Source organism: Electrona antarctica (assembly GCF_951216825.1).
Source record: "Electrona antarctica genome assembly, chromosome: 22".
Taxonomy (NCBI): Eukaryota; Metazoa; Chordata; class Actinopteri; order Myctophiformes; family Myctophidae; genus Electrona; species Electrona antarctica.
Window position 1 is genome coordinate 25,235,628 of NC_136805.1, and position 26,762 is coordinate 25,262,389.

Here is a 26,762-nt window from a genome sequence, read left to right on the forward strand (position 1 = left end):
TTTTTGTGCAAAACTAATGCTTGGAATGGATTCAGAATCATGAAAACCCCCTAGTTTCATATGTCACATGCTACTTAAAGAATGATGAAATTTGTCATGTGTTATTAGACACCTTTAGAAACACATTGGTGATAGTTTTCTCTTACTATAAGTCTCCTCCTTATGCCCCATATATATATATATATATATATATGGGGCAAAGAAGCAGACATTTTTCATGTATTGTAAATTGTAAATACTTATTTTATAACATTCCCCTACCTAGATTTTATAGAAAGCAAGAAAGCATTAGAGTAGGAAGCAAAATGTCACTACATAGCGTAGTTATAAATAATGTATTTTGTTGCAAACAGTGCAGTACAGTACAGTACCAGCGTTTCCTAGTCCTGAATTTATGCAATACCGCATTTGTAACAGCAGAGGGCAGTATCGAATTATGCCAACGTTGGAGTTGCACACATTTGGTACAGAGAAAAACAAAACATGCACGTTCCACTTCCTATTCATTCACATTGTTATGTTTTCAATGAGGAGAGGATAATAAAGTTATAATATAGAGGATAGATACCATTTATTTGTACTATAGTTTGGACTTCTGACCACACTTTTCATCAAGATCAGGTAACTATGTGATCTTCTAAACTCATTCACGGTCTTTAATTAAACCCTAATAGTACCTTGATCCTTTGTGTTCTGATATACTTGCAAGCAAGCAACGCCTCCGAGCTTTGATACTTTGTGTTGCGCTTACGTTACATACTCATTATTAACATTATAACCTTTAGAAGAGCTCATGTTTGCGATTAAATCCGTAGTTTTTGCACATTTCTTGTTCTTAATCAGAAATAAATCCATCACATTAACACGCCTAAGTTATATAACTCTATATTAAAGTATGTACTGTTTATGTAAGTGTGTGTGCGTATGTGAACACATCTTGAACATTTTGTCATTCATTCATTCTTTATTTTTTTGTACCTTGGTCTTGGTTTGACCAGGGCAGCGGAGTGCTTCTGGGGCAGCGGCCATGGCAGAGTGGAACGCCTACTACCAGAAAGAGGATGACGATGAGCAGGAGGAAGGAGACGAATCTGGAGGTACAGAATAAAGCAGTGGTTCCAAAACTGAGGAATTTTGGGGGGGTTTCTCACTCAACAGTAAAAGCAAACCCAACACACAGTATAAGTATATCTGCACATTTCTAAAGTGAAATGTGAATGTATTAATACCAAATTGGCTGAAGATAAACAATATTTATCTGTGGAACCGAGACAAACTAAATGCAATGCCTACAATTCCAAGTGCTTGTCAGAGTGGGTCCCCAGTTAAAAAATGATTATTTTGGGGGGGTCGTGGGCGTGGCATGAAAGATTTGGCCCGGGAACCCTTGGAGTAGCGACAAGATCTTAGAGTACTCAGGAGTTATTCGTTCCATCTCGTATGCAGTGGCCATAGGAACCGGTAGTATTGTATATTTTGCATGGGCGCTACAACTTTTGAGAGTTACAGTACTATTAAGTGCTTGCAGTGTTTTAGAATATCCCCAATTATATGTATTACGAATACGATTATTGACACACCAAATTGGTTACTTATTGTCGCGTGTCCAGGAGAGTACAAGGTCACAGGGAGAGACAGTTTGGTGTTCTTGGTTGATGCCTCCAAGGAGATGTTTGTCAAAGGAGAAGATGGAGAACCTTCTAACTTTGACATGACCATGCAGGTAAGAATCCCTGGACAGGCCAGAGAAATCCAGATGGACAAAATGCATGATAGCACTCAGTGGAGCCCAACGGCCAACAGTATGTGAAATGGAAAATGTTACTGTTTGAGCGCATTTGTGCTCAGTCAAAATAATTCTAGCTAAATAAAGTAGAGGTCGTACAATATGGATTTTTCATGGCCATTAACAATTCCAATATTTTGGATAACAGGAAGGCAGATGGGCTTATTATCCATAATTAATGCAACAAACTCTGTACTGTTTTATCCTATTTTACATTTCAGGCACTTTAAACACTACTTATCACTAATTACTTAAGAGTTGTGCTTGAAATGTGCCATAACTCGGTCCTTATCCACCGATCTCAACATGGTACAAAATACTAATATCAACTTGATATAATTGGTCAAGCCAATCAGTAAAATAAGGATAACAAAACCTTGTGTCTTGTCCACTACTTGTAGTGTGTGCGCAGTGTGTACAGCAGCAAGATCATCAGCAGCTACCAAGACCTGGTGGCCTTGGTTTTCTATGGAACAGAGCAGAGCAAAAACCCCAGGAACTCCTTCAAAAATGTCTATGTGTACCACGACCTTGAGGAACCAGGTAAATGTCTATGTGTACCACGACCTTGAGGAACCAGGTAAGTGGGTGGACTGATTTTTTTTACAGCCTTTACCAGGGTATTCTACAGTATAAGTACAGGCATGTTATAACAGTGTAGTTCCATTGGTAGAGCATTGTTTTTTGTACTGTGATATTTTGTAAAATTGTAGAAATTCAATAAAATACTTTAAAATGCAGTAGGTCATGCCAAAAGGGTTCTTCCATAGAACTCTTTAATAAATGTGTTCACATATTTAGCTCGGCAGGAAACTGCACTAATACAAGACGAGGAAGACTATATTCTAATATTCATTTATTATGACTTATGACATTTATTATAATTATTGTTTTTCCTTCATTGTGACTCACCCAACATCCTCCAGGTGCTAAGAGGGTGCAGGAAGTAGATGCCCTGCGTGGGAGTAAGGGTGCTCAGTTTGTGGAAGAAAACCTGGGCATCAGGGGGGAGACGTCCCTGGGTGATGCCCTGTGGTGCTGCTCCAACCTTTACAGCGACATCAAGCTACGGCTTTCACACAAGCGCCTCATGATCTTCACCTGCAGGGATGAGCCGCATGGTGGCGACACCACCAAGAACCGCCAGGCACGCACCAAGGCCAGCGACCTCAAAGAAACTGGTGGGTTTAAAGCAAGCCATAAAGGGAAATCTTTTTTTTTTGCATTGTAACTGAGTAAGCACTGAGAAGAAATTGTTCAATTGCTTTATTTACAAATACTGCATTCATGTGTAAAAAACTCCCAGTGACTTTTGTAGAGTGATTTTCTTTTCCTGTCTCTGCTAGGTGTTGTCATTGACCTGATGCACCAGATGAAACCTGGCGGCTTTGATGTCTCGCTCTTCTTCTGCGATGTTGTCAGTCCTCCAGAGGATGAGAGTGAGCTGGGAATGCAGCTGGAGCCCTGCTCCAAACTGGAGGACCTCCAGAAGAGGGTGCGTGCCAAGGAACAGAAGAAAAGAGCCATGTGCAGGTAGGGTTAGAGGCAACTCTTCATAGCACCTGCTGCATTCTGTCATTATTTGCAATGAAAAAGCTGTGCTGTGGGATGTTCACGTCTGAATTTAATATCAGGTGAGTTCAGTCTCAACTTTTCACATAGAGTAAGTGCACATCAAACATGATTTAAATAGTTACTTAAAATGATCAGCATTTTATACAGTGCCATTATCCAAAGTGCCCATTCACATGCACATTCACACACCTAACTGTATAGAGGCAAGGCATCCACATGCTCATAGGAAGCAGCTAGCTAATGTTTCAGTGTCTTGCTCTTGGAAGCTCTGACACAATGCCAGCCAACTCTGATTGGTTTATGAATGACTTTGTATTGAAATATACCCACCCCCAGGTTGAATCTGTGTCTGGGAGAGGGGATGAACGTGGCAGTGGCTGTGTATGCCACTGTAGCGACAGCCCATAAACCATATCCAGTTAAGCTGTACCGGGAGACCAACGAGCAGGTCCGAAGCAAGACTCGAACCTTCCACACTCAAACGGGTAGCCTGCTGCTCCCCAGTGAAATGAAGAAATCTCAGGTAAGACCACAGTGGGAACACTTTTAGAGCGAGTTGATGAACGATCAAAACACTGACAGCCAATCAAACTACATCAGAATTTCATGTTCAACACATCACTTGAATTCAACATGGCAGACCGCATTGCTGAGAGACTCATCATTAAGGTTAAAAAAGTAGCACAGGCGGTGGCGTAACCGTCTGGGCACCCGACTGGTAATCCAGTCGCAGTGTGCCGCGGGTTCGACTCCCGAGCCCGACATGGCCTTTACTGCATGTCTTCCCCCATCTCTCTCCCGTTTCCTGTCAGCCTACTGTCTGTCCCTTCAAAAAACCAATAAAAGGCGTAAGCCGCAAAAAAATAATAAAAAAAAAAAAAAAAGGTTAAAAAAGTATTAAAATCTGGGATCTCGGATTATCCTTATATCGCATATATTGCAATTTAGGGGGGAAATAAAAAATGTAAATGGATTTTGTGGTCACAGCTGGTGCGTGCACATGCTTGGAGCTACTCTTTACAGAACCTTATCATTCATGTGATGCTCACGTAATTAACCTAGTTATGTAAAGTAAGTATTTACACTGGTCTCGGTCCATGGGTACAGTACGCAATACTCTCACGAGAGGAGACTAAGCACACAAGGCTAGGCATTTGGGGATGAGAAAATAACGTGTATGGAGCGAAAAGAAACCTATCCATCTGCTTATGTGCTGTGACAATGATGCAGCATTCAAAATTGTCGCACGTCTGCGTGAACTGGGGTTTAGATATAATGCAATGTATATTGCTGGGATGGAAACTAACAAGGAAGAAGAAAGCTCACTTTTTGTCTACAGGCCACAGTGACTGCTAGAGGTGAACTAATTTATTATAAACCAACTACATTTGTATGCCTTTGTTTGTATGCCTGTGTTTGTTGTAGGTGTATGGAAACAAACAGATTGTGATGGAGAAGGAGGAGGTGGACACCTTAAAGCAGTTTGATGACCCGGGACTTGTTCTGTTTGGATTCAAACCCATGGAGAAACTCAAGCTGCACCACCATATACAACCCTCTAGATTTATCTACCCAGAGGAGGGCCAAGTCACAGGTGTGTGTGTGTGCGCTAGTTAGTTAGTTAGTTAGTTAGTTACACCGACAGGGAATGGAGCAGGTAACTTTGTTAATATGCCATGCTCTGCTCACTAAGTTCAACTCCTCTTACATCGTCTACCCCCAGGAAGTGCGTGTCTGTTCACTGCACTATTGAAGAGGTGCAGTGAGAGGAACCTATTCGCACTGTGTCGGTACATCAGGATACGAAACAGCCCTCCTGTTTTCGTGGCGCTGGTGCCCCAGAGAGAGGAGATGGACGAGGGACAGAATCAGGTCTCACCACCAGGTACTACTACAGTAACTGACCCTGTGTATGTAAGGATAAAATGGCCACGGTTGTTAACATTTGAACATCTACATCTAACATCTAATCATGCGGATCTTGGGATCCACATGGGAACGGCATAACCAACCCAGACCAACCTGCTTATAGACCGCTAGGCTCCTACAGAGCCTCACTGAAAAAGCCTTAACTGATGGACACGCATGTTCTCTTGGTACATCAGGTTTTAATGTCATCTTCCTGCCGTTTGCTGATGACTTCAGGACCTTGAACACACCAGAATGCCCCTCAGCATCAGACATCCAAGTGCATAAGATGAAGGAAGTCGTCTCCAAGCTCCGCTTCAAATACAGGTTAGCTGTAATATATCTACAAAATAGCTGATTGTAGATATATTTTCAATATTGTTCAAACATTTTTAATAATAATAATAATAAAGGTTTTATATCACATTGAGAAGATACAGGCAGATGAATGGATGAATACAGGTTATGATGTTATGCAGTATGTTTAAAATGTTCAAAGAGACAATGGCTCAAGCCCCCTCTGTGGACCCCACAAGGGGGGTCCAGACCCCAGGTTCGGAACCACTATACCTACATAACATAATACTATATTGTTGCAGGAGTGAATCGTTTGAGAACCCAGTCCTCCAACAGCACTACAGGAACCTGGAAGCCTTGGCTCTGGACATGGTAGCTCCAGATTCCATTGAAGACTTCACCAGTGAGACACACAAATGCATACACACTTTATTTCAAACAGGACTTGAATTGCACTTGTTGGCACAGAGCCAAAACTAACAACTAACTAACATCCTTGCTTCTTTCCTACACCCATCCCTCCATCTCTGTTTACCTCTTTCTCTTTACCATATCCTTCGTCTTTATCTCTTCCCCCTCTACCTCCATCCATTCTTCTCTCTACCTCCATCCACCCCCCCCCCCCTCTTTCTTTCTCTCTCTCTCTCTCTCTCTCTCTCTCTCTCTCTCTCTCTCTCAGTGCCTAAAGCCGAACAGATGGACAAGCGTCTGGGTCCTCTGGCCCAGGAGGTAAAGGACTTGGTCTACCCTGCCTACTACAACCCAGAGAACACCAAACCAGCTGCCAAACGCAAAACAGGTTGGTCAGGGATGTTGCAGGGTTAAAGTTTCTGCCCAGTGCCCACTGCAGTGGATAGTGGAGTTTGATTCCTACCCTTTGTTTTGAGCTTAATGGGCACTCCAATAAACAAAATTGGTTCATTGTTCACAATTGGTTCACAAGTGGGAAGCTGGCAGAGTGGGTGATCTCTGCAGTGACAGAGGCCATGTCAGACAGCAGTACAAACATGGGGAGAATTGGCGAAGAATTTGGGAGAAAAGGAAAAAAAACACACAGATGAAATGACAGTTTAAACTTGGTGCCGACTGCACTTATGATTAGTCAAAGAGAGAGTGTGTGTGTGTGTGTGTGTGTGTGTGTGTGTGTGTGTGTGTGTGTGTGTGTGTGTGTGTGTGTGTGTGTGTGTGTGTGTGTGTGTGTGTGTGTGTGTGTGTGTGTGTGTGTGTGTGTGTGTGTGTGTGTGTGTGTGTGTGTGTGTGTGTGTGTGTGTGTGTGTGTGTGTGTGTGTGTGTGTGTGTGTGTGTGTGTGTGTGTGTGTGTGTGTGTGTCGTGCAGATGATGCTGGGGGCGGAGCTGAGAAGAAAGCCAAAGTGGAGATGTCAGCGGATAGCCTCAAGGCACACATAGTGAATGGCACTCTGGCGAAACTGACAGTACCTGTGCTCAAGGATGCCTGCAAACAGTTTGGAGTTAAAACCACCGGCACCAAGAAACAAGAACTGGTCGATGCTATTATCGATCAGATGGCTGGCAAATAAAGAAGGGAAACTGGGAATCCTAGTAGCTTTTTGCAGTTATTGTGCGTGATGTATTGTAAGCAACCTATTTGCATCGTCTTTTCTACCCTCAGCACATTTCACTGTACTGACCATTAATAACTTTGTTTTTCTTTTTTTCATGGCTGGTACACTTGACTACTAAATGCTGATATTGGTATTAAGAGTTAAATTACCAAATGAGTTTTGATCTCATATCTATGACCATATACACAATTCAGTACAATTCTTGTTTGTAATAAAAAGAAAAGTGGGAAATATTTTGGTCTGAGTAATTTTTGTATGGTTTGTCTCATTTGCAAGAACGCTAAAATAATATATGGCCACTTAGAACTCATGACAATATAGGCAGCATATGATAGTTAGTTACTGTACCTTGGCTAAAGGTAGAAGGGAAGATTGACGTTTCTTGGCCGTGTAGGATATCCACATAAGGTGTGGTGAGGCCGATGACTTTTATTAAAAAAGATATTTGAATGCTGTTTTCATTCATGCCTCTCTCCATGGTGCTGAATAATTCATCCCCATGGGGAAATTCGGGTGTAGCAGCAACAGCTACAACAATGTGAAACACATGATAGGTACAGGTATGAGTAGAGCATTAATATTAACAAACACTACAATTTTGAGTTTGAATCGGCTACATTAAGCAAAATTTACAGGTTTAATAATCAAGGGTGTGGTCACACCGAACTTTGCAGCAGATTCTGCCAATGGGAATAGAACGGTTTATTGCTATTCACAGAATTCTGCAAAAACAAAAAAAGAAAAGTGAAAATCTGTATTGCCGAATAAAGTCCCCCTCCTTTAACTTCTGTTTTTGTAATCAGTGGGGTCAAATAGTACTGATATTGTGTCTTTGGAGTTGGCATAGCCATTTTCATGAATGCACCACTCAGCTGGACTGAGAAAAAAGGCCGGGGGTGGACATTTCCGGGCAGGAAAATCTGTATTGCCAAATAAAGTCCCCCTCATTAAACTTCTGTTTTAGGAATCAGTGCGGTGACGACAGCAAGAAAGTTTTGGAGGCCCCTTTAGGTCTTTATCTGTCCAGCCCTGGACCCGATGGCATCCTTCTGGTGATAAGAGCCTTCTGATGGTCGGAGAAAACAGGATGCTGCAGAGGCTATCAGGCTGGACCATAGAGTTGAGCTGGACTCACACATTTGCGTGCAGCATGCGTCCGCCCCATACACACCCATTCATGGGAGGGGGAGAGGGGGGAAATTATTACAAAACAAAACCATTCAGGTGTGTAACCAGCCAGCAACTCAACCAGATTGCAAGCAGTGAAGTAGACCTGCACATGAAATATATAACCAATCTATAATACAGTTCATCTATAATACAATTTAGTTAAACGTCAACCTTTGCCTCCTATCTCATGCCCTATGTCTAAAGATACTCTGAAAAAGCAAAAACATGGTGAAAAATTAACCAATTCACCACTTTCACACTCCACGAGGTCCAGATCAGGGGTGTGGACTTTTTCAAACACTACTCTCAGATCATGATACAGGACAAAATAAAATAAAATGGATTTCATTCTCCACCTCGTTCAGATCACAGTATTCACATATCCTATCCTCGTCAGCAACACCCCTATATCTTCCCCATTTCGATGTGTAATGCGAGTCCAGCCTCAGAATTACCTTGAAGCTTTATGGACACAGTGTGGCATGTCCTGAATCCTGATGGTGCTCACCTGGGCATACTCTGGCTAATCTCCCGCTGGCATACACTAGAATCTGGATGTCTCAGAACAGCTCTATCTTTCTGTCTATGTGGCCTGCATGCAGGCTGAGCTATAGTGACAACAGAAGACACTTGGATGGCAATGTGTAGATGGCTGGTGGAGTGTTGTAGAGATGAGAGCGATCAGAAGGCATTTCATCCACGAGTCACAGAGAAGGGAGGAGTGGCAATGTGAGAGGGACTGCTGTTTGACATGGCCTCTGACTGAAACTTGTAAATGGACAATAGAGAGAGAATGGTGTTGGGGAAGAGTGTGTGTGTGTGTGTGTGTGTGTGTGTGTGTGTGTGTGTGTGTGTGTGTGTGTGTGTGTGTGTGTGTGTGTGTGTGTGTGTGTGTGTGTGTGTGTGTGTGTGTGTGTGTGTGTGTGCGCGTGTGCGCGTGCGTGCGTGCGTGCGTGCGTGCGTGCGTGCGTGCGTGCGTGCGTGCGTGCAAAATCCTAAGGATAAATATGTTGAGTTCCAACAGAAAAACTAAACAACACAATAACTGAAATCCAAAAGAACATCACCACAACTTACAAACATGCTGTATAGCTCCCACATCAAAACAAGGACAGATTTACAATGTACAATTACAATTTTGGCATTTAGCAGGTAATCACAGAAGGAAAAGTGGGATATAATATGGGATTAATGATAGGCATGCATGCTGCATAATTGATACAACATTTTTGAGAAATGGCCTAGATCTACAAGCTCCAGATCTTGGTTCTATAGAGTCCAATATGAGAAAATGATGGGGTTCAACTTTTCCGGACCCCCAACCCCTTTCTGGGGGGTCATCTATTTTGGTTTTAGCATGTTTTAGCATGTTTTAAAGTGGCTAGAAGAATCCTTTCTGACTTTTGGTAAGGGTGTTTCCTCACCAGACTGACCCCTGTGCTTATCTCAGTACTGATTACATTCCTTGCTCTGCTCCTGCTCCAGAACAATGTCAGATTAGAACATAATTGGTTTTATGTTTCTTAATCTTATTTCTTTTACTACTGTATATATGTAACCTGTTTTTGTTTTCTTTATTCATTCATAATGCAAGGGACGGTGCTGGTGCTCAAACAATAACCAACCTGCCATGGTCTCTGCATGCAAATGCTATGGTGGAGACTGTGTCAACACTATTGACTATAGGCATAATTGAAAGAAAGAGGTGTGTCGTGTGTGTGTGTGTGTGTGTGTGTGTGTGTGTGTGTGTGTGTGTGTGTGTGTGTGTGTGTGTGTGTGTGTGTGTGTGTGTGTGTGTGTGTGTGTGTGTGTGTGTGTGTGTGTGTGGGGCTACTACTCATCAGAGCCCAGCTTCAAGAACTTTTGTCCTTCAATTATGATCTGATTGACATTGTTCTGGAGCAGGAGCAGCAGAGCGAGGAATGTATAATGACTATTAAATGAGTACTGAGATATAGCACAGGGCAGGGGTCAGTCCGGGGGTCCCAGGTGAGGAAACACCCCTACCACAGTCAGAAAATATTCGTCTTGCCACTTTAAGTGAGAAATCAACTCAGAATGTTTTAAAACATACAAAACAACTCTAATATTATGAAAATCAGGCTGGTGTAGGAACTGTTCTGGGAGGTCCTAAAATACATGACCCCCCAAGACAGTTTGGTCCCTATAAAATCCAAAACAGCAACAAACAAAAAAACATTTCAACAAAAAAGAAAAAAGAAGAAGAAAAAAAAATCCCAGGGAAGTACACATCGTACCACACTCTCGTGGGCTCCTGTACGCACTGAGCTCTGACGCAAAGGTCTGACAGCAAACATGAGGCCGCGAGGGACAGCACGCATGCGCGTGTTGAGAAGAGGGCAAGAGGCAGCACAGCAGCTACAAGGAAAAAGTGGTAGCGAGACAAAGGACTTACCAAGCAACCCCGTATGAAAAGAGGAGCGACTGGGTTATTTTAAAGAGGATTACGGTCATTTGGAAGCTGTAAATTTGACAGAAAGGGAAAGGTAAATGGAGAGATTAGTCGGAATTGTAATGTGAAACGGTTTGTGTGCATTGCCAAACGACTGTCACGTAGTGCAAGGGAAGGATTGTGCAAGCCCGAGTATCTTTTTTTCTTCTTTTTTTTGGGTAATTATTATTATCGTTACCGTCAATTTAAACTCGGCCCACACAGGTACCCCCCAGACTGGTACAAATGTCATGAACCAGAGGATCGTACTCGTCTAGTCCTAAATTATATATTTTGTACGTTTCACGGTTGTTGTTTTTTTTTCTTTCTCAGCTAAACAGACAGCTTCCTCTGTCCAATCAGTTGGCTGCTTGAAATGTTTACCTTTTTCACGTTAGTGATTGCTGACCAGCTTAAAATGAGAACAGCGTGTAAAACCATATGATTACGATATCTTATCACACTTTTACAAAGCATATATTGACAACAAGAAAAACAGCATTCCCTGAAGTGTATTTTCTCTCTCTCTCTCTCTCTCAGCTGTTTTCAGGCATCAAATCCCCAACTGAGCTGCATCTACAGTATAACACTTTGTTAGCAATGGAAAGAACTGCAAACCTGTAAGCCAGTCATCATCATCCACACACAATGGAGGAAGTGGAAAACACTGAGCAACAAGACTGTCTCCTCTAGTCTTTGACATGGTTGATGATGCAACCTCTGGCATTACTTCAGCAGCTGTCTTTTAATTGATTACGCACATCTGGAGTATCTAATGTTTGCACTCGCTGCTAATTGCACAGGCAATCCCTTCACACTGTTGATGCACACGTGAATGCCAGTCCACGGTCCATCATCCCTTTTATTTCCCTCGCTCCACACATCCATTCCTGTTTCTGAAAGAGCAGGTCTACTCTCTTCAAACCCCAAAAGGGTCTCTCACTTAACTTGGACGACTGCCCCCAACCCACTCCACGCAAGCCCATCCCCTCCTCCGAGCAGCTGAGTGGTTGCCATGGCGACAATTGCCATGACACCGATGTAGCATCGTCTCTGCGAAGGTGGCGGCGGTAGTGGTTGGTGGTAGTGAGTCAGTGAGGAGGAGGAGATGGGAAGCGCTCCCCATTCTGCTGGGGAGTGGAAGGGGAAGGGGCGAGGAGGCCTACAGGAGCTGGGCTGCATGCCCTGGAAGGTCACTAAGCAGAAAGGAGGAGGAGAAATGGTCCTTGGAGGGTCGAGAGGAGGTGGGGAGGACAGGAGGTGCAGGGATCTCAGGGAGTCGCAGCAACAGGATCTCTCGTCTTCTTCCTCGTCCCTCTCTCCTCCTCCTAACCCCACGACGGTGGCTTCCCAAGAGGCATCTCCGGCTCCTCCGGCCATCTACCATGAGAAGCAGCGCAGGGAGCTGTGTGCCCTGCACGCACTCAATAACGTCTTCCAGGACGGCACAGCCTTCAGCAGGGACACGCTGCAGGACATCTACCAGAGGTGAATAAGGTGCAGGGATGGTGTGTGTGTGTGTGTGTGTGTGTGTGTGTGTGTGTGTGTGTGTGTGTGTGTGTGTGTGTGTGTGTGTGTGTGTGTGTGTGTGTGTGTGTGTGTGTGTGTGTGTGTGTGTGTGTGTGTGTGTGTGTGTGTGTGTGTGTGTGTGTGTGTGTGTGTGTGTGTGTGTGTGTGTGTGTGTGTGTGTGTGTGTGTGTGTGTGTGTGTGTGTGTGTGTGTGTGTGTGTGTGCGTGCGTGCGTGCGTGCGTGCGTGCGTGCGTGCGTGCGTGCGTGCGTGCGTGCGTGCGTGCGTGCGTGCGTGCGTGCGTGCGTGCGTGCGTGCGTGCGTGCGTGCGTGCGTGCGTGCGTGCGTGCGTGCGTGCGTGCGTGCGTGCGTGCGTGCGTGCGTGCGTGCGTGCGTGCGTGCGTGCGTGCGTGCGTGCGTGCGTGCGTGCGTGCGTGCGTGCGTGCGTGCGTGCGTGCGTGCGTGCGTGCGTGCGTGCGCGCGCGCGCGCGCGCGCGCGCATGGCTGCCTCACGTTCCCTCATCTCTCCCTCGCTCTCTCTCTGTTTTGTTTGTCCTTCTATTTCCTCAACTCTTCTATTTCCCCTTGTTGCCAGACTTTCACCCAGCACTCTGGTGACTCCTCACAAGAAGAGCATGCTGGGTAATGGGAACTATGACGTCAACGTCATCATGGCGGCTCTACAGACACGTGGATTTGAGGCTGTATGGTGGGACAAAAGAAGGTACGCAGGACCAGGCATGGCGGAGGTTGACATCAAACCTATTTTCTCATCTTTAAGATGAATTTAGGATTCAGGCATTGTTTTGCTTCATCAGACAGGAAAGATATGGTCATTGTCTGGAGTTGAACCAATGATGTTGGAATCGGATCTGTGTCTGTATGGTTGAGACACCACCAGGGTGCTTGCTGCTTGGTATTCCATAAAAAATGTTTCTTGTATATTTTGAATGTATGCTGTTACTAGAAAGGCTAAGGGAAGTTTAAGTATTGCCTGTTTAAGGGACACTGAGAATTTAACTCTGTATTTGTTGTAGGGCTAATGTTCCATTATCAACCATTGAAGAAGATGAGCATTCTTCTGTATCTCTGAAACGCCACCAAAGTGGTTGTTCTGAAAATGTGTTCTGAGAATTGACTCCAGTGATGTCACTGAAGTAAAATGATTGTGAACTCCTCCAGGGTTTGAACCGCTACCCTCGGTAGCTGCGAGTCCTTTTTTGTTTGTTTCAAAAAATATCTATCTTGACAATATGCATCAGATTGATGTAAAGGTGGTCATACGTCATAGACCATATGGATGCTTTATGGGAATTGTAAGGACAGAGAAAATTCAGTATAGGGAGACAGGGAATGAAGTGCAATGAACTACAGTAAAATGCACATCAAAAGCCTGATAAGGATCCAGATGTAGAGTGTGGCACCAATGCTATTGGGTTTAGAGATTGCATTCCCTGTATGGCTCCTTGGTTAGAGTATGACATTTATACTACTAAGATAAATGATTTCATAGCCACTGGTGTCAGCTATGCTAAAAATGCATGCACTTATGGCAGTATAAGACACTTAAGATAACGAGACCACCAAATCGAGTAAGCATGACTGTTTGTATCCAGCCATGCCCCGTTCACATGTACTGCTCATTTATATCATTTGAGTTCATCAAACTACCCTACTGTGTCTTGGTTGATTAGTTTACTAACATTTTGCATAATAAATTGACTTAATTAAATAGGAAATGAAATCCTGTTAGTCAAAAAATACTTTTAGTGGAGGACACGCAGGACAGTCGTATCTGTGAGTGATAGTTGAGAACAATGAGGCAGGAAGCTGCCTTTCATCAGTGCAATATATGGTATCAGAAGACACACATTCCTGCTACTCTGTTTAGAACAAAACAGGTCCAAAGTCTGTGTTATTCTTAACGTCGGTACTTGCTGACAATTTAGCCATTGTCATCAACTTGAGTCATCACTCATCACATTTTTAGCCAGCTGCTTGAAAAGTGGCTGTTCACTTATATCTAATAGTGACTGTAGTAGACACTTTTTCATCATTGGCTGCAGATTTACCCATAAAACCTATAGTCGAGCATAAAACCCATGGCCCATAGCCACAACGTGAAGCCGTATAATACTCTGAACGCCGCAACGTGAAACTGTGAGCTGAAGCAGAGGCTACGGCACACAAACTCATTATAGATGCTAATAAACGAGAGCTTGCTGCAGCTAGCAATTAATATGAGTTATTCTTGTTTTAGCTTAAATATTGTAGTAGTAGTTTCTCGTAAAGTATCATCATACGTAATATTCACATACTCAGTATTTGTACTGAGGGTTAGGGATTCAATAAGGCTGTTAGCAATTAAGGCTAGATAATTTGAATTGCTTTAACCGTCCATTATTAATGTATGAGAGGCAAGAATTAAACGATTTTTTTTTATTTAATTTTGAGTTGAGATGTATGTATATTTTAATTGTAAACCCTCCTTTTGTCTATATCTGTGTCCTCTCTTCTCCAGGGATGTGTGCTGTATAGAGTTGTCTAATGTGACTGGATTCATTCTCAATGTGCCATCCAACCTGCGCTGGGGGCCCCTCCGACTTCCACTCAAGCGGCAGCACTGGATAGGGGTCAGAGAGGTGGGAGGGGTCTACTACAACCTGGACTCTAAGCTGCGTAACCCACACCCCATCGGCAACCCAGAGGAGCTCAGGTGTGTGTGTGTGTGTGTGTGTGTGTGTGTGTGTGTGTGTGTGTGTGTGTGTGTGTGTGTGTGTGTGTGTGTGTGTGTGTGTGTGTGTGTGTGTGTGTGTGTGTGTGTGTGTGTGTGTGTGTGTGTGTGTGTGTGTGTGTGTGTGTGTGTGTGTGTGTGTGTGTGTGTGTGTGTGTGTGTGTGTGTGTGTGTCATTTGCCTGTGTGTGTGGTGTGTGTTTCACCCATGTGGTCCTATTACAACTATGATGATGCTGGTGGCCGAGATTACTACTGCAGCATAAATCTTGTTACCACCAGGTGTAGCCATAGCATAGATGTACTGCACACCGTGACTCGTGAGCTACATGTGCTACAGTTTTCTAGAATTCAGCAGGCTAGTGAGTTTTGCTTAAAGGACAACTTTACCCATTTTCATCTTCATATAATGAATTTGTCCTCACTAATTCTAATTATAATAGATTTCTTTCCCTACTTGGTCTGTGTCTCAGAGGAGGGCTGTGGACAGTTTAGAAACCTGCTTACCAGTAACGTCATCGAATCGGGAAACCAAGCTAATAGACACTGCAGGCTTTCTATTCCTGGAATAGGAAGCATGGATATCCTTGTTGTATCCTCCTACACTAAATTCAGCGGGTCGTCTGATCTGAGGCCATAGTAGTTGGTAGGGGTCGTGGTACCATGTTATTGGTAGGCAGGTAGAAAACAAGGTACCATTTCATCATGAGCATTAGTGAGGATGGGTGAAGTCATCCTTTAAGCTATGACTAGATTATTCATCCCTCACTTTCTGCCTCCTATCTGCATCGAACACCTGTCTATTACATGCCCTTAGGGCCGATTCATACTCCTATTTCACCGATGTAGTGCCTAAATGATTTCGGCTCGTCAGAAATTTTCAGTAGCACCGAAGAGCCAACTTTAGGACGGTACCCCCCCCCCCCCCCCCCCCCCCCGAACCGACTTTTATTCGGCTCTAAAATAGGAGTATGAATCGCGCCCTACACGTCTCACGATCAAACATCACTACAGAATAATGTCGCAACATTTTGCCAGCTCGTTGGCTACTCCTTTCTCATTGTCCACTTTTTATGACATCACAGGAAGTTCCTGCGTCACCAGCTGAGAGGGAAGAACTGTGAGCTGCTACTGGTCGTCTCTGAGGAAGTGGAGTCGCACCAGACGTGGAGGTCTGATGGCTAGGTGGAGAGAGAAGCGACCAATCACGGTTCCATTCAGCACTCAGGTCGGGACGAAGCGGCATGGGCGAAAACAACAGAAACACGGAATAACAGGAAGAGGAAATAGAACAGTTGTGCACAGCCAATCACGCGGAAGCAACTGTGGGCCAATCGACGCTGGCCAGACGTTCTTTTTCCTCCCCTCCTCCTTTTCTTTTGGTTTTGTTTACACGGCCATCGCTGGGACTGTTATCAGATGACAGCCGAGGTGATGCAGGAAGCAAACACACCTACAGGGAGAACGAAAAGAATCACAACACCAGTCAGATTTATGGAAAAAACGTGTTATTTCACTATCTTGTATTCTTATGTGTTTTTATATATATTGACTATTTTTCACGTGTTTTTATTTTATTATTTTTTATTATTTTTGTGTTTCTTTAGTTTTTTTTTCTTTTTTTAGTTTTTTTTTTCTTTTTTACATTCGACAGTTTTTAGTTTTCCAAATTTCCAAAGTGATGGAAGTTCAGGCTGTAAAATGACGAGTTTCTTCTGCCTGTCTCCTCCAGCGGTCTTACATGTTGGACGTCTGCCATGTTCACTGATGTGTCTAAACGTCTGTCCTTCACTAAATGTGTCCTTCCTTGCTTCACTGTGACTGTACCAACCCACCCATCCCACCCTCTTTTGATATCTCACTTCACAATCTGTGATTATCACATTGCCAACTTTGTATATCTCACAACGTGACATAGCTGTCAATGGACAAGAACACACACAGGAACACAAACACAAACACAAACACACACACACACACACACACACACACACACACACACACACACACACACACACACACACACACTCTGAGTCTGTTAACTGAGACACAAAGTGTTTTGTAGAGCAACAAAGCAATGCAATACCCAGGCCAGGCACGCCTCCCAGTGGATGTTTGACTGTACTTCATGCTGTAATATTGGTCTATAGAAACAGGCTGATTTGTGCTTTGGTTACAAAGTGTTGTGCACCATGTCACTGAAGAATACATCCGGCTGAACAACAGCCCTCTGTAGCAAAGGTATCGATATGACTAAATGATCACCTCCTAGATCGAGACCTCTGTAGTTGTTTTGAGGTTGTTTTCAGGGAGGGTTTTTCTGCATTACATGACAGTAAAATAGAGAGTGAGTTAGGAGAATGGGGGTTTGTGGTGACATGGGTCTCATGGCCAGGTTTGAAACCAAGACTTGTATTGTGTTCACACTAACTGGTTGAGCCACCAGCGTGCCCCCTGAGGGAGTTGTCTTTGCACATTTTTCAGTTACAGTTTAACTCCGGGTACCGTATGTTTTGTCCCATTGATGATGCTTTGAAATTGAGTTGTAAGTTCGAGAAAGAGCTCTGCTCTACAGAGGGACGGAAGAACTGGACAGTGTGTCTCTAGAGATGAGCAAGCCATGAAATGAAACAAAGTGTCTTTTGCTGATGAAGAAAAGGAAAGTTAAAATTGTCAGCTGGTGAGAAGCACATTCCCAGACAGACGTGTCATCATTGAGTAATGTGAAAATGAGCATTATTAGAGAGATTGTGTGGCTATGTATGTGTGCTGTTAAGAAAAACTTTTTATTATATGGGTTATGAAGGGTTTTGTATATTCCAAAATGTGATATATCCATTGGATATTTCTTTCTGCAACCTGAAATTTCATGATGATACATTTCAGTACTCTGATAATTTATTACAATTTTCTAAGCAAATGTCATTAGATGATGAACACCTTTTAATGGTATATCAGATTCATGACATGCTTTTTGATGCCAACATTTATTTTTAAGAGTTTTTCATATTGCAGATATCTAATTTTGGAAGGAAAACTCTTCGTATCATTGTTTTTTGTTTTTTTGACAACTATATTGGCCTTAAATTGTTTACATATAGAACACAATATTGCTCTTTTAGGAAAGAAGGGGCTGTGTAATTTTGGTTGGTTTCTCAGTCTAAAAACCTTCATCGGATAAGTGACCTACATCAAAGTCGTTGTGATTCACTTGATTTGGTAGTCAATGATGGGCAAAGATACTAGGTCCTACTGCAGGCTGAGGCTGATCGGACCACTCGCATTGACCAAATGTGTTCTATAATTCTTTTAGCATTGTTTCGTCATTTATTTTCTGCCATGACAATCCCAAACATTCATCTCCCAATCAAAAGAGTTCTGGTATGTCCTGTACTGTACATGTACTGTATTTTATCTTGACCCCCCCCCCCCCCCCCCTCCTATTTTCACAGAAATAAAAAAGGCTATAATGGCACTTTGACTTTATGTATACACATGTGTGTGAGTTTATTTCATTATGAGAAAAGTGAAATGATAGTGGGTTGGATCACCGATGATCATCGTAATTTCGTAAATGTAACAATGTAACCTTGTTCTTACTCTGGTGGTGTGTGTGTTTGGGGGGGGGGGGGGGGGGGGGGGTAACACAATAACAAGCTGATGGTGCAGTCATCTCACCGTTCGTGCGCGGACCCAAGACTTCCATCTGCGTTGCATTGGCATAATGGGTGGGGGGAGCGCGCTTCTGACAGAAGAGCGCGTCTGGTGGCACGGGGCCGCGCCAATCGTTGTGCACTGCAGATGTGTCGCAGATTTTGTAAAGTCACTGGGACGTGCGGAAAAATCCAGTAGAGGGAAGTAGAACGAACTCAACTGTCACGGGAACCAGACTTAACGGGGACAGAAACACAGGCCCGCTATATAACAGTTGACTTACTTTGTGGAGAAGACGCTAGGCCTACTTAACCATTTCTCACATAGATCCTCGCGTGCAGAGAGAGATGGAACTATCCGCAATCGGCGAACAAGTGTTCGCTGTGGAATCAATCACCAAGAAAAGATTGAGAAAGGTAATGGTCGTGGTGGGTGCCGTTGTGAGTGTATTACGAATACGATGACTGGCTAGCATATTGAGATATGACGACAAAAATAAGGTTATTGAAAACGGCAAAAGGGGCTGTTTTGTTGGTGTATTGAAGCAATGAAGCCTAAGCCTACTATAACGGTTACCCAATCTTGCGAATATTATTCTAAAGGGGGCGGGTCAGTGATGAGGTGTGGGTGTGTGTTGCCATCGTATTACAGCATTGCATGTCAGGCGCTGGGGAAAGATAGCACGGAGGACGATAGCCTACTACAGGACGACATTATTCACAGAGAATGAGGTTACCCAGATCAGTGTAGGCAGAAGTGTTTGTTGCTAGCCAATGTATTGAAGTTGTATACAGTATACTACAGAGATCTGCCGTGCCCTTTGGCAGATTCTGGTTTTTGACGCAATCAAATAAAAGCAAAATAGTGCACACTGGACCAGCCACGACTGCCTGGGTGCGTGATAGTGTGATGTTTACATAACGTTAAATGATAGGCCACTGTTTTCTGTGTTGTGGTAAAGGAAGGATATGGCATTGGCTTGGCTTTCTCTCCATCACTCGGTCCAGCAAAAAGTCGGAAAAATAGTGACGCCGTTAAATTGATCTGGGAGGAAGTGGGATGATGATGATGACGATGTCACTCAGAACTAATAACCGTTTATTGCACCGGGTATGGATGACGCATATAGTTTATATGATTAATTAGAGATCCTAGATCATCCTACACACACTCGTACCCTCTCAACTCAAAATAAATTCAGCAAGGTTTATGGCTGTACTGTTAATAGCATAGAGCCAAGATGTAAGTTTCAGTGTTCTGGTGAATTTGATACCAAATCAAGGAGAAAGGAGAAATTACATGAAGTCATCAAGTAGATTTGTTTGAATCAAAGGAGACTCATGCAGAATCCAGGATTGTTAATTGGCATTATAGTAAATATTATTAGCTAGGCTACTGTATGTGAGATCAACAACTCAAAACAAAGCCAATGAGTATAGGCTACAACACTCTGACAGCAAGCAATGACTCTGACAGCAAGCCTATATAGAAAACTGATTCCAAGATCTTTATTTGTTATTGTGTAGAAGGGCACACAACACAATGACATGACATTTGGATGGTCCTGGATCATATATGTAGCTATACCCTACTTCTCTAACATCACCTTATTTTCAACAGGGACATGTGGAGTATCTGCTAAAATGGCAAGGATGGCCGCCAAAGTATGTATACAGTACATTTCTATGTTGTAGAAATATACAGACAGGAGATGGAAGGATTGATAGATGGATACAACAGATAGATTGATTATTAATGAATGCATTATCAAACTAATGAAGAGGTGCTTCATTAGTTGTACTGTGCAATCTTTACATTTACCTCACAGGTATAGCACATGGGAACCAGAGGAACACATACTAGACCAACGCTTGGTCCAAAGCTATGAAGACAAGTAAGACCCAAACTGACTTACACATTATATTCACAATTAACAATCATCAACATTACTTAGGGGGTGTAATATGGGACACAGGTGCACATGTTTTCAAGGTTTTTCTAAGCTGGTCCAAAAATGCATGACAACTCAATCTGAGTCCAGCTCAAAGTGTGCAAACAAAGTCTCTCTCTATTCTGTGCACAACACAGTGTGGTATAGATAATCCAACACACTACAAACAAATATACACAGGGAACTATAGACACAGCCAGGTGAAACTGGCCAGGTGAAACTCAAAGACAATCAAGTATTGCGTTAGCATGTTGTTTAAGTAGGCAGTGAATATACTAAATAATAAAAACAAACTAAAGATAGTTTTAATATATTAACGAAGCAAAACAAAATAAATGTTTATTCATGTGCTGGGGAGCCTGGGGTCCCTTGTGGTTCAGGCTGTTAGTGCCCAGAATATGTGTTGCTTGAGCCATGACCATGAGCACCTGTATTCAAACCAAACATTTTTATTGTTGTGAACTGAAGGGAAGAGAAAATGTAATTAATTAAATTAAACTGAATCAAATTAAATTGAATGGAATGTTGTAAACTGAAATTGAATGGAATTTGATCAGTCTTGTTGACTTTGTAGAGAGGTGAGAGACAGAGCTGTGGGACACAGGAGGAGAGGAATCAAGCCCAAAGGGCTCTTTCTGCAGGTAACATTATGTTCAGCATGTGGTGTTATGTGTGTTGGAACAGTTATGTCAATCATTCATTACTATAATCATGGGAGAGGGACAGCCTATACAGCAGTGGCGTATACAGGAATGAATACTGGCTAGGCACCAAATGGGTGGGCACACATGCGCACGTGCAAAATATTAATTCATTAATACTTATTTTTCCCTCAAATTTATGAAGTCAGGTCAGGTGTCTTTGAGATTGACAGGTGTCGGAATGTCACGGGGGTCCCGAGTCTTGTCTTCAATCACGTAGTAATCCATAACCAAGGGCGGACGCTGTTGTGGAGTTTGCCGGCCCAGTAAAGGTGAACTCCTCAGCATACAATTGTTGTAGCTCCTCCAGGGACTGCTGACTTCCTTCCAAAAACTTTGCAATAGATGTTTGGCATTGTGAGGCTAACATTTAGGCTACTCTGTAACTCTCAGAGAGGCTTCTCATTTGTATGTAATCATAAACAAAGACACAAGTTTCCGGGGTGAAGAAAAACAAATCTGTTACTTAATTTCAAGTTATTTTACTGATTACATACACCAGATAGTAATGCGTTACTGTGAAAAGTAACGTTTTAGTATCAATATCACATTATCACAAATTGTTAAAGCAAACAACAACACAAGTAGGCTACAAACAACACAACATGGTGGTTCCACTGCTCCAATTTGAGTCTGGATTTATAAACAAAGTATAAGACCAAAACCAGACAATTAATTAATAGGTTTGATTATCGCACGCACGCACGCACGCACGCACGCACGCACGCACGCACGCACGCACGCACGCACACACACACACACACACACACACACAACCCCAGGGCTGAGGAACCTCCATCAGGGCCTGCACTTGTAGATCTGCTATTTTCAGCATGCAACCATGTGTAAAATGACTTATACTGGATCTCTTGTCCACTAGTCCCTTCCTAACATTTTAGTCTAGTTTTTATTTGTTGACGAAATTGTTAATATATTTAGTCTTAGTTTTAGTCATCATAGCTTAGTTTTCATTTAGTCTCCATTTGGAAAAAGGTAGTCGATAAACATTTTTTGTCATAGCATTAGTAGACGAAATCAACACTTTGGTCAGGTAACAGGAACATACAGTCAGGGAGGCTTTTAGACTCTAGTCTTCTAGTGTCACTTTCCACTCCCAGAACGCTCACCGTAATTTCTTTCTTTAGAACACCATCTATACCATGGACCTCCGGAGTGCCCACAAGTCCTCAGAGACTCCTCCGCGTCGCTTGCGTCTTTCCTTAACTCGCTCATTGGGCCCCAGGGCTGAGGAACCTCCTTACGGGGCCTGCCGGCGCAGGAGGGCACGGTTTACCTGTCTCTCAGTCCTCTCCAATCCTCCCAGTCCCACACGAAAGGTCTGGAAGGATCAGGGGTCGGATGACAGGGGAAATGAAGAGGAGATGATGATGGAGGAGGTGGTGGTGGAAGCGGGGAGGTACGAGAAAGATGAGGCCCAGAGAGTCTTGGAGACGTTGACAGAGAGGAAAGGAGATGCTCTGAGTGGTAAGTGTGTCAGTCGGTCAACCATTGGAGTACTAATCACTGAGGTGACCCAGTTTAGTATGGGGATATGATCATGACCGTCATGAAGCTTCAGATACCAGCTGATACATGAATGTGGATGAGTTCAGGAGGTCTGCATAACAAAGCAAAAACAAAGGACATGTTTTGTTAATATTACATTTTAGCATGTTGTTTATTAAAGCTGCTATAAGCAATAATATGTCAACATTTTAATGACTTTTATTTTTTATTATTTTTGTAGTCAGACAGCCAGCAATGGGTAGAACGCTCCCAAAAAAAATGTAGTCTCTGTGACACATCTAGGGGCCGCTATCTGCATTCAAATATGTTCCTAGAAGCTTTGTCATTGGTCGATTTGCCTATCTGCTTCCTGATTGGTTAGTCATTGTGACCAGGTTTTTTTCGACCAATGACAAAGCTTCTAGGAACATCTTTGAATGCAGATAGCGGCCCCTAGATGTGTCACAGAGACTACATTTATTTTGGGAGCGTTCTACCCATTGCTGGCTGTCTGAATACCCCAAAAAATTTAAATAAAAAGGTCATTGAAATTTTGACATATTATTGCTTATAGCAGCTTTAAGTGGTGTATAAACAAAATTATAAAAACAAAAATAATATAGTTTTTAATCTTATTATTTTTAACCTTGGTCCAAGCTGTTACTTAGTGCCCAGAATATCTGTTCAGTTGCTTGGGCCATGAGCGCCTGCATTCATATCCAATTCATGTTATCTTATATCTCTCCTCTCTGCCCATGGTTTCCTGTCTCTCTGCTTTGTCCCATCTAATACCGTAATTAACATGTTATTTGTTTTTACCAACAGCAGCTGAAGTCCTTGTCATGTTTGTCTGTCTATCAGTCCCTCCTGGGCTGGTACACACAACACCATTGACCACTTTCTAACATGCTGAGGAAGGCTTGATGCCAAAACGCTATTATAATTTCTTTCTAACTTGCTGTCTTGATGTAAGGCGCGAGATGGTCCGGTTGAGGCGGTGTCAGATTACTTAGATTAAATTCAATGTGAACTCAGTGTACGTAGATGAACAGCATGACTGTGTTTTGTTTCAAGTTTGTTTTAGCGTTTCCAGAACCCTCTGGTGGCCAAATTCACACAGTGACAGACCTAATCATCATAATCATCATCATCATCCTTCCTCTTCTTCTTTTTCAAAATGTACCTGCTCTCTGTCTCACTGTATTAGGAAAAACTAGCTTGCTCACTCATTCAGAACAAGAGGACATTTCAAACTGAAACGACACATCCTGCCCTATCGATGATTCTGACGTAGATTTAATCCTACCTAATGTACCTGGGTGTACCTAATGTACACCCACCTCCCCAGTAGCACTTACAGTAGCTGCCAAATGCATCTTATCCGTCTCTGTCAGTTTTCTTTCAAGGCAGTGATAAGCTATCCAGGTCATTCCCAGAGAGGTTAACTCAATAACAGCAAACACATGATGGCCTTTGATCACTTTCAGACTGCACACCCAATCCCCTCTCTGTCTGTCACTGCCCTCCCTCAATTAAATCCTCGGTCTGCCCTGTTTATTCAGGACTGACACGGTTCAGCTGTCACTTGTACCCTCTCTTTGCCTGTCCTTACCTGTCGTGTTCCCCTCTCCCTCTGTGTCAATCCCCTTTTCTCTCACCTGGTCTTTTTCCTTTTTTTCACACTCACGATGGCAAATCGTGCAGTAATTACCGCTCTACCTCAATCCATCTCCCAGGGGTCTCTCAGGGATGTGTTTCATTTAGGTGTTTCTGTGTGCCAGCATAACGTTGACCGCTCAGGAGCTGTCAAACACTAACACCTAAATGATACAACCTCATAGTGAGTGAATTGTATTACTTTCAGCTAGGTTTACCCATCACAATGTCTACTCTAAAACGGTTCTATTGATGTGTTTGTTGGCTGCTTTAGATGGTCCTGTCCTCTTTCTCTCTTTGGCTTCCACCCCCCACCACACTCATTCCGCCCCCTCTTCTCCTCCAGGAGAGCTAAAGAAGAGGGCTCTGGAGGAGGAGTGGAGCTCTACCATTGGCCAGAGGGTCAATGAGGTGGAGGACGCGTTGATTGCTGTAGCGGAGACAGAGTCAAGCGTGTGGTGCCCGGCGGCGGGTCCTGGCGAGGTGACCGTGACCGACGTCACCCTCAACTCACTCACGGTGACGTTCCGCGAGGCGATGGCGGCCAGGGGCTTCTTCAGACTCAGAGAGTGGGGCCTGGAGGTGTGAGAGGAGACAGCTCAATGTGCTGATGTGACCCCTCTCCTTCTTCATATTTTTGGGTGTGACATCTCTGTGACACATAAATTCAGTCAGGGTGTGTTGAGGTGGTTGAGGTGTGTGTGTGTGTGTGTGTGTGTGTGTGTGTGTGTGTGTGTGTGTGTGTGTGTGTGTGTGTGTGTGTGTGTGTGTGTGTGTGTGTGTGTGTGCGTGTGCGTGTGCGGGTGTGCGCGTGCGTGCGTGTGTGCGTGCGTGCGTGCCATTGGCAAAGCCAAGAACTTGGAAAGAAAACCAAGAGCTTGCCATTGTGGTAGCCTGAGACATGAGGATAGAGGAGGTGAGCTAATTGGTAGGAAGGAGGGTGGGCATGAATGAAGAGCACAAATGTGTTCATTTTGAGGGAGCTGGTTTTAATGAACCCCTTTCACCACTGGAGGCCTGAGACATAGGGTAGGACTTGTGGACCACCCTTTGACACTTCCTTTTGCACTCTTTAAAGCCTTATCCCTGACAGTACGTTTTAACAGCGGGCGACAGCCTTATCATCCTCCGTTCTTCCACAGTTCTTTACCCCTTGAACAACTGGACTGAAGTGTATTGTACAGACTTAACTTAACAGTGACTCACAGTGAGGCAGCCGTAGATGTCAGTCTCCATAGTACATACTAGTAACTAGTACCGTAACTGTACACAGCATCGTACAACATGGCTTATTAGACTTGTTCGTGGGTTTCAAAAAACCTCTGAACAAAGACTGTATCAACGTTATCAATAACTGTAGTCTATAAGCAGCTTTCTGCGTTCTCTCTGACCTATTATAAGGCCTAGCCCTGCAACATGAAACAGTATGTCTGACCGTCTGACCATATCATTGAGGCGAGCTAGGACCAAACTGGCAGAACCCGTAGCAAAAAACAACAGTAACAGTTAGCTAAACCAGCTGAGACTTTGAGAACGGATTGTACCGAATTGCACTACGTTTGCATGTGCATCATTAAATTGATGTGTCATGTGACTCATGTCTGTGGAATCCGTCACTCTGTCTCTCATTGGTCAGAGATGGAAGTTTGTTCCACTCTGGGGTTGATGGATCAGCGTCTTGTGAGCTGTGTGTGAGTCTGTGTGCGACTGTGTGTGTGTGTGTGTGTATGAGAGAGAGAGAGAGACTGAAGCTGCAGGGAAAGGAAGTGCCTGACCTTGCAGTTCTTGTTTCAGGAGCTTTTCAAGGCTAGCATTCCCCCCCTCACTCTGTCTCTCTTTTTCTCACTCCCACAAGACAAATAGATACACAATGGTGACTGTCCCAACCTGGTTAATTATTGTATTACTAAATGCACGGTTCTGGTCTGTTGTTATTCATTCTTGAAAGAGACACTTTAAGAGGTGGGTGGGGGGTGGGAAACAGGAGGGAGATGTACATGTATTTTTAGTAATATTTTTTTCTATTATGACTTGAATGTAAACTATTTATTCTTTATTAAAGGAAAGACTTGTGTATCTGTCATGACTTTTCTTTGTACATGGTTTGATAACTGCCATGCTGGTGCTATTAGCTAACCAGCAACAATGACAAAACAAGCACATAGAATTTGGTCATGAGCTATGACTAATGAGGATGCTTGTGTGCCGCCTGTAGCCACCGCAGGTGCTGAGTATTTTGCACTTTAGTGAAACGGCATATTATCTGCTCATAATCAGTGTA

The 26,762-nt window shown here is 43.4% G+C and overlaps 3 protein-coding genes across 4 annotated transcripts; all 3 read left to right on the top strand.

Annotated features, from left to right (window-relative positions):
* Positions 1-465: 465 nt before the first annotated feature.
* xrcc6 (X-ray repair complementing defective repair in Chinese hamster cells 6) lies at positions 466-7,383 on the top strand. 2 transcript variants are annotated; one of them, XM_079493330.1, is made up of 13 exons: positions 466-621; positions 999-1,097; positions 1,611-1,723; positions 2,188-2,329; positions 2,713-2,967; positions 3,133-3,319; positions 3,698-3,884; positions 4,787-4,955; positions 5,085-5,246; positions 5,467-5,596; positions 5,869-5,969; positions 6,246-6,365; positions 6,903-7,383. In XM_079493330.1, exons 2-13 carry the CDS (start codon positions 1,028-1,030, stop codon positions 7,103-7,105), a joined length of 1,839 nt encoding a protein of 612 aa, XP_079349456.1. In that variant the 5' UTR covers positions 466-621; positions 999-1,027; the 3' UTR covers positions 7,106-7,383. The 2 variants fall into 2 exon arrangements, with proteins under 2 accessions (XP_079349456.1, XP_079349457.1); XM_079493331.1 differs by having other exon boundaries at positions 1,614-1,723.
* A 3,291-nt stretch (positions 7,384-10,674) lies between these two features.
* On the top strand, positions 10,675-17,286 carry josd1 (Josephin domain containing 1). The gene is made up of 5 exons (XM_079493370.1): positions 10,675-10,827; positions 11,313-12,260; positions 12,876-13,004; positions 14,802-14,996; positions 16,099-17,286. The coding sequence occupies exons 2-5, from the start codon at positions 11,881-11,883 to the stop codon at positions 16,196-16,198; spliced, it is 804 nt and encodes a 267-aa protein (XP_079349496.1). The 5' UTR covers positions 10,675-10,827; positions 11,313-11,880; the 3' UTR covers positions 16,199-17,286.
* A 1,551-nt stretch (positions 17,287-18,837) lies between these two features.
* cbx7b (chromobox homolog 7b) lies at positions 18,838-26,448 on the top strand. The gene is made up of 6 exons (XM_079493365.1): positions 18,838-19,083; positions 20,288-20,331; positions 20,496-20,561; positions 21,193-21,259; positions 22,465-22,804; positions 24,828-26,448. The coding sequence occupies exons 1-6, from the start codon at positions 19,015-19,017 to the stop codon at positions 25,067-25,069; spliced, it is 828 nt and encodes a 275-aa protein (XP_079349491.1). The 5' UTR covers positions 18,838-19,014; the 3' UTR covers positions 25,070-26,448.
* The last annotated feature ends 314 nt before the right edge of the window (positions 26,449-26,762 follow it).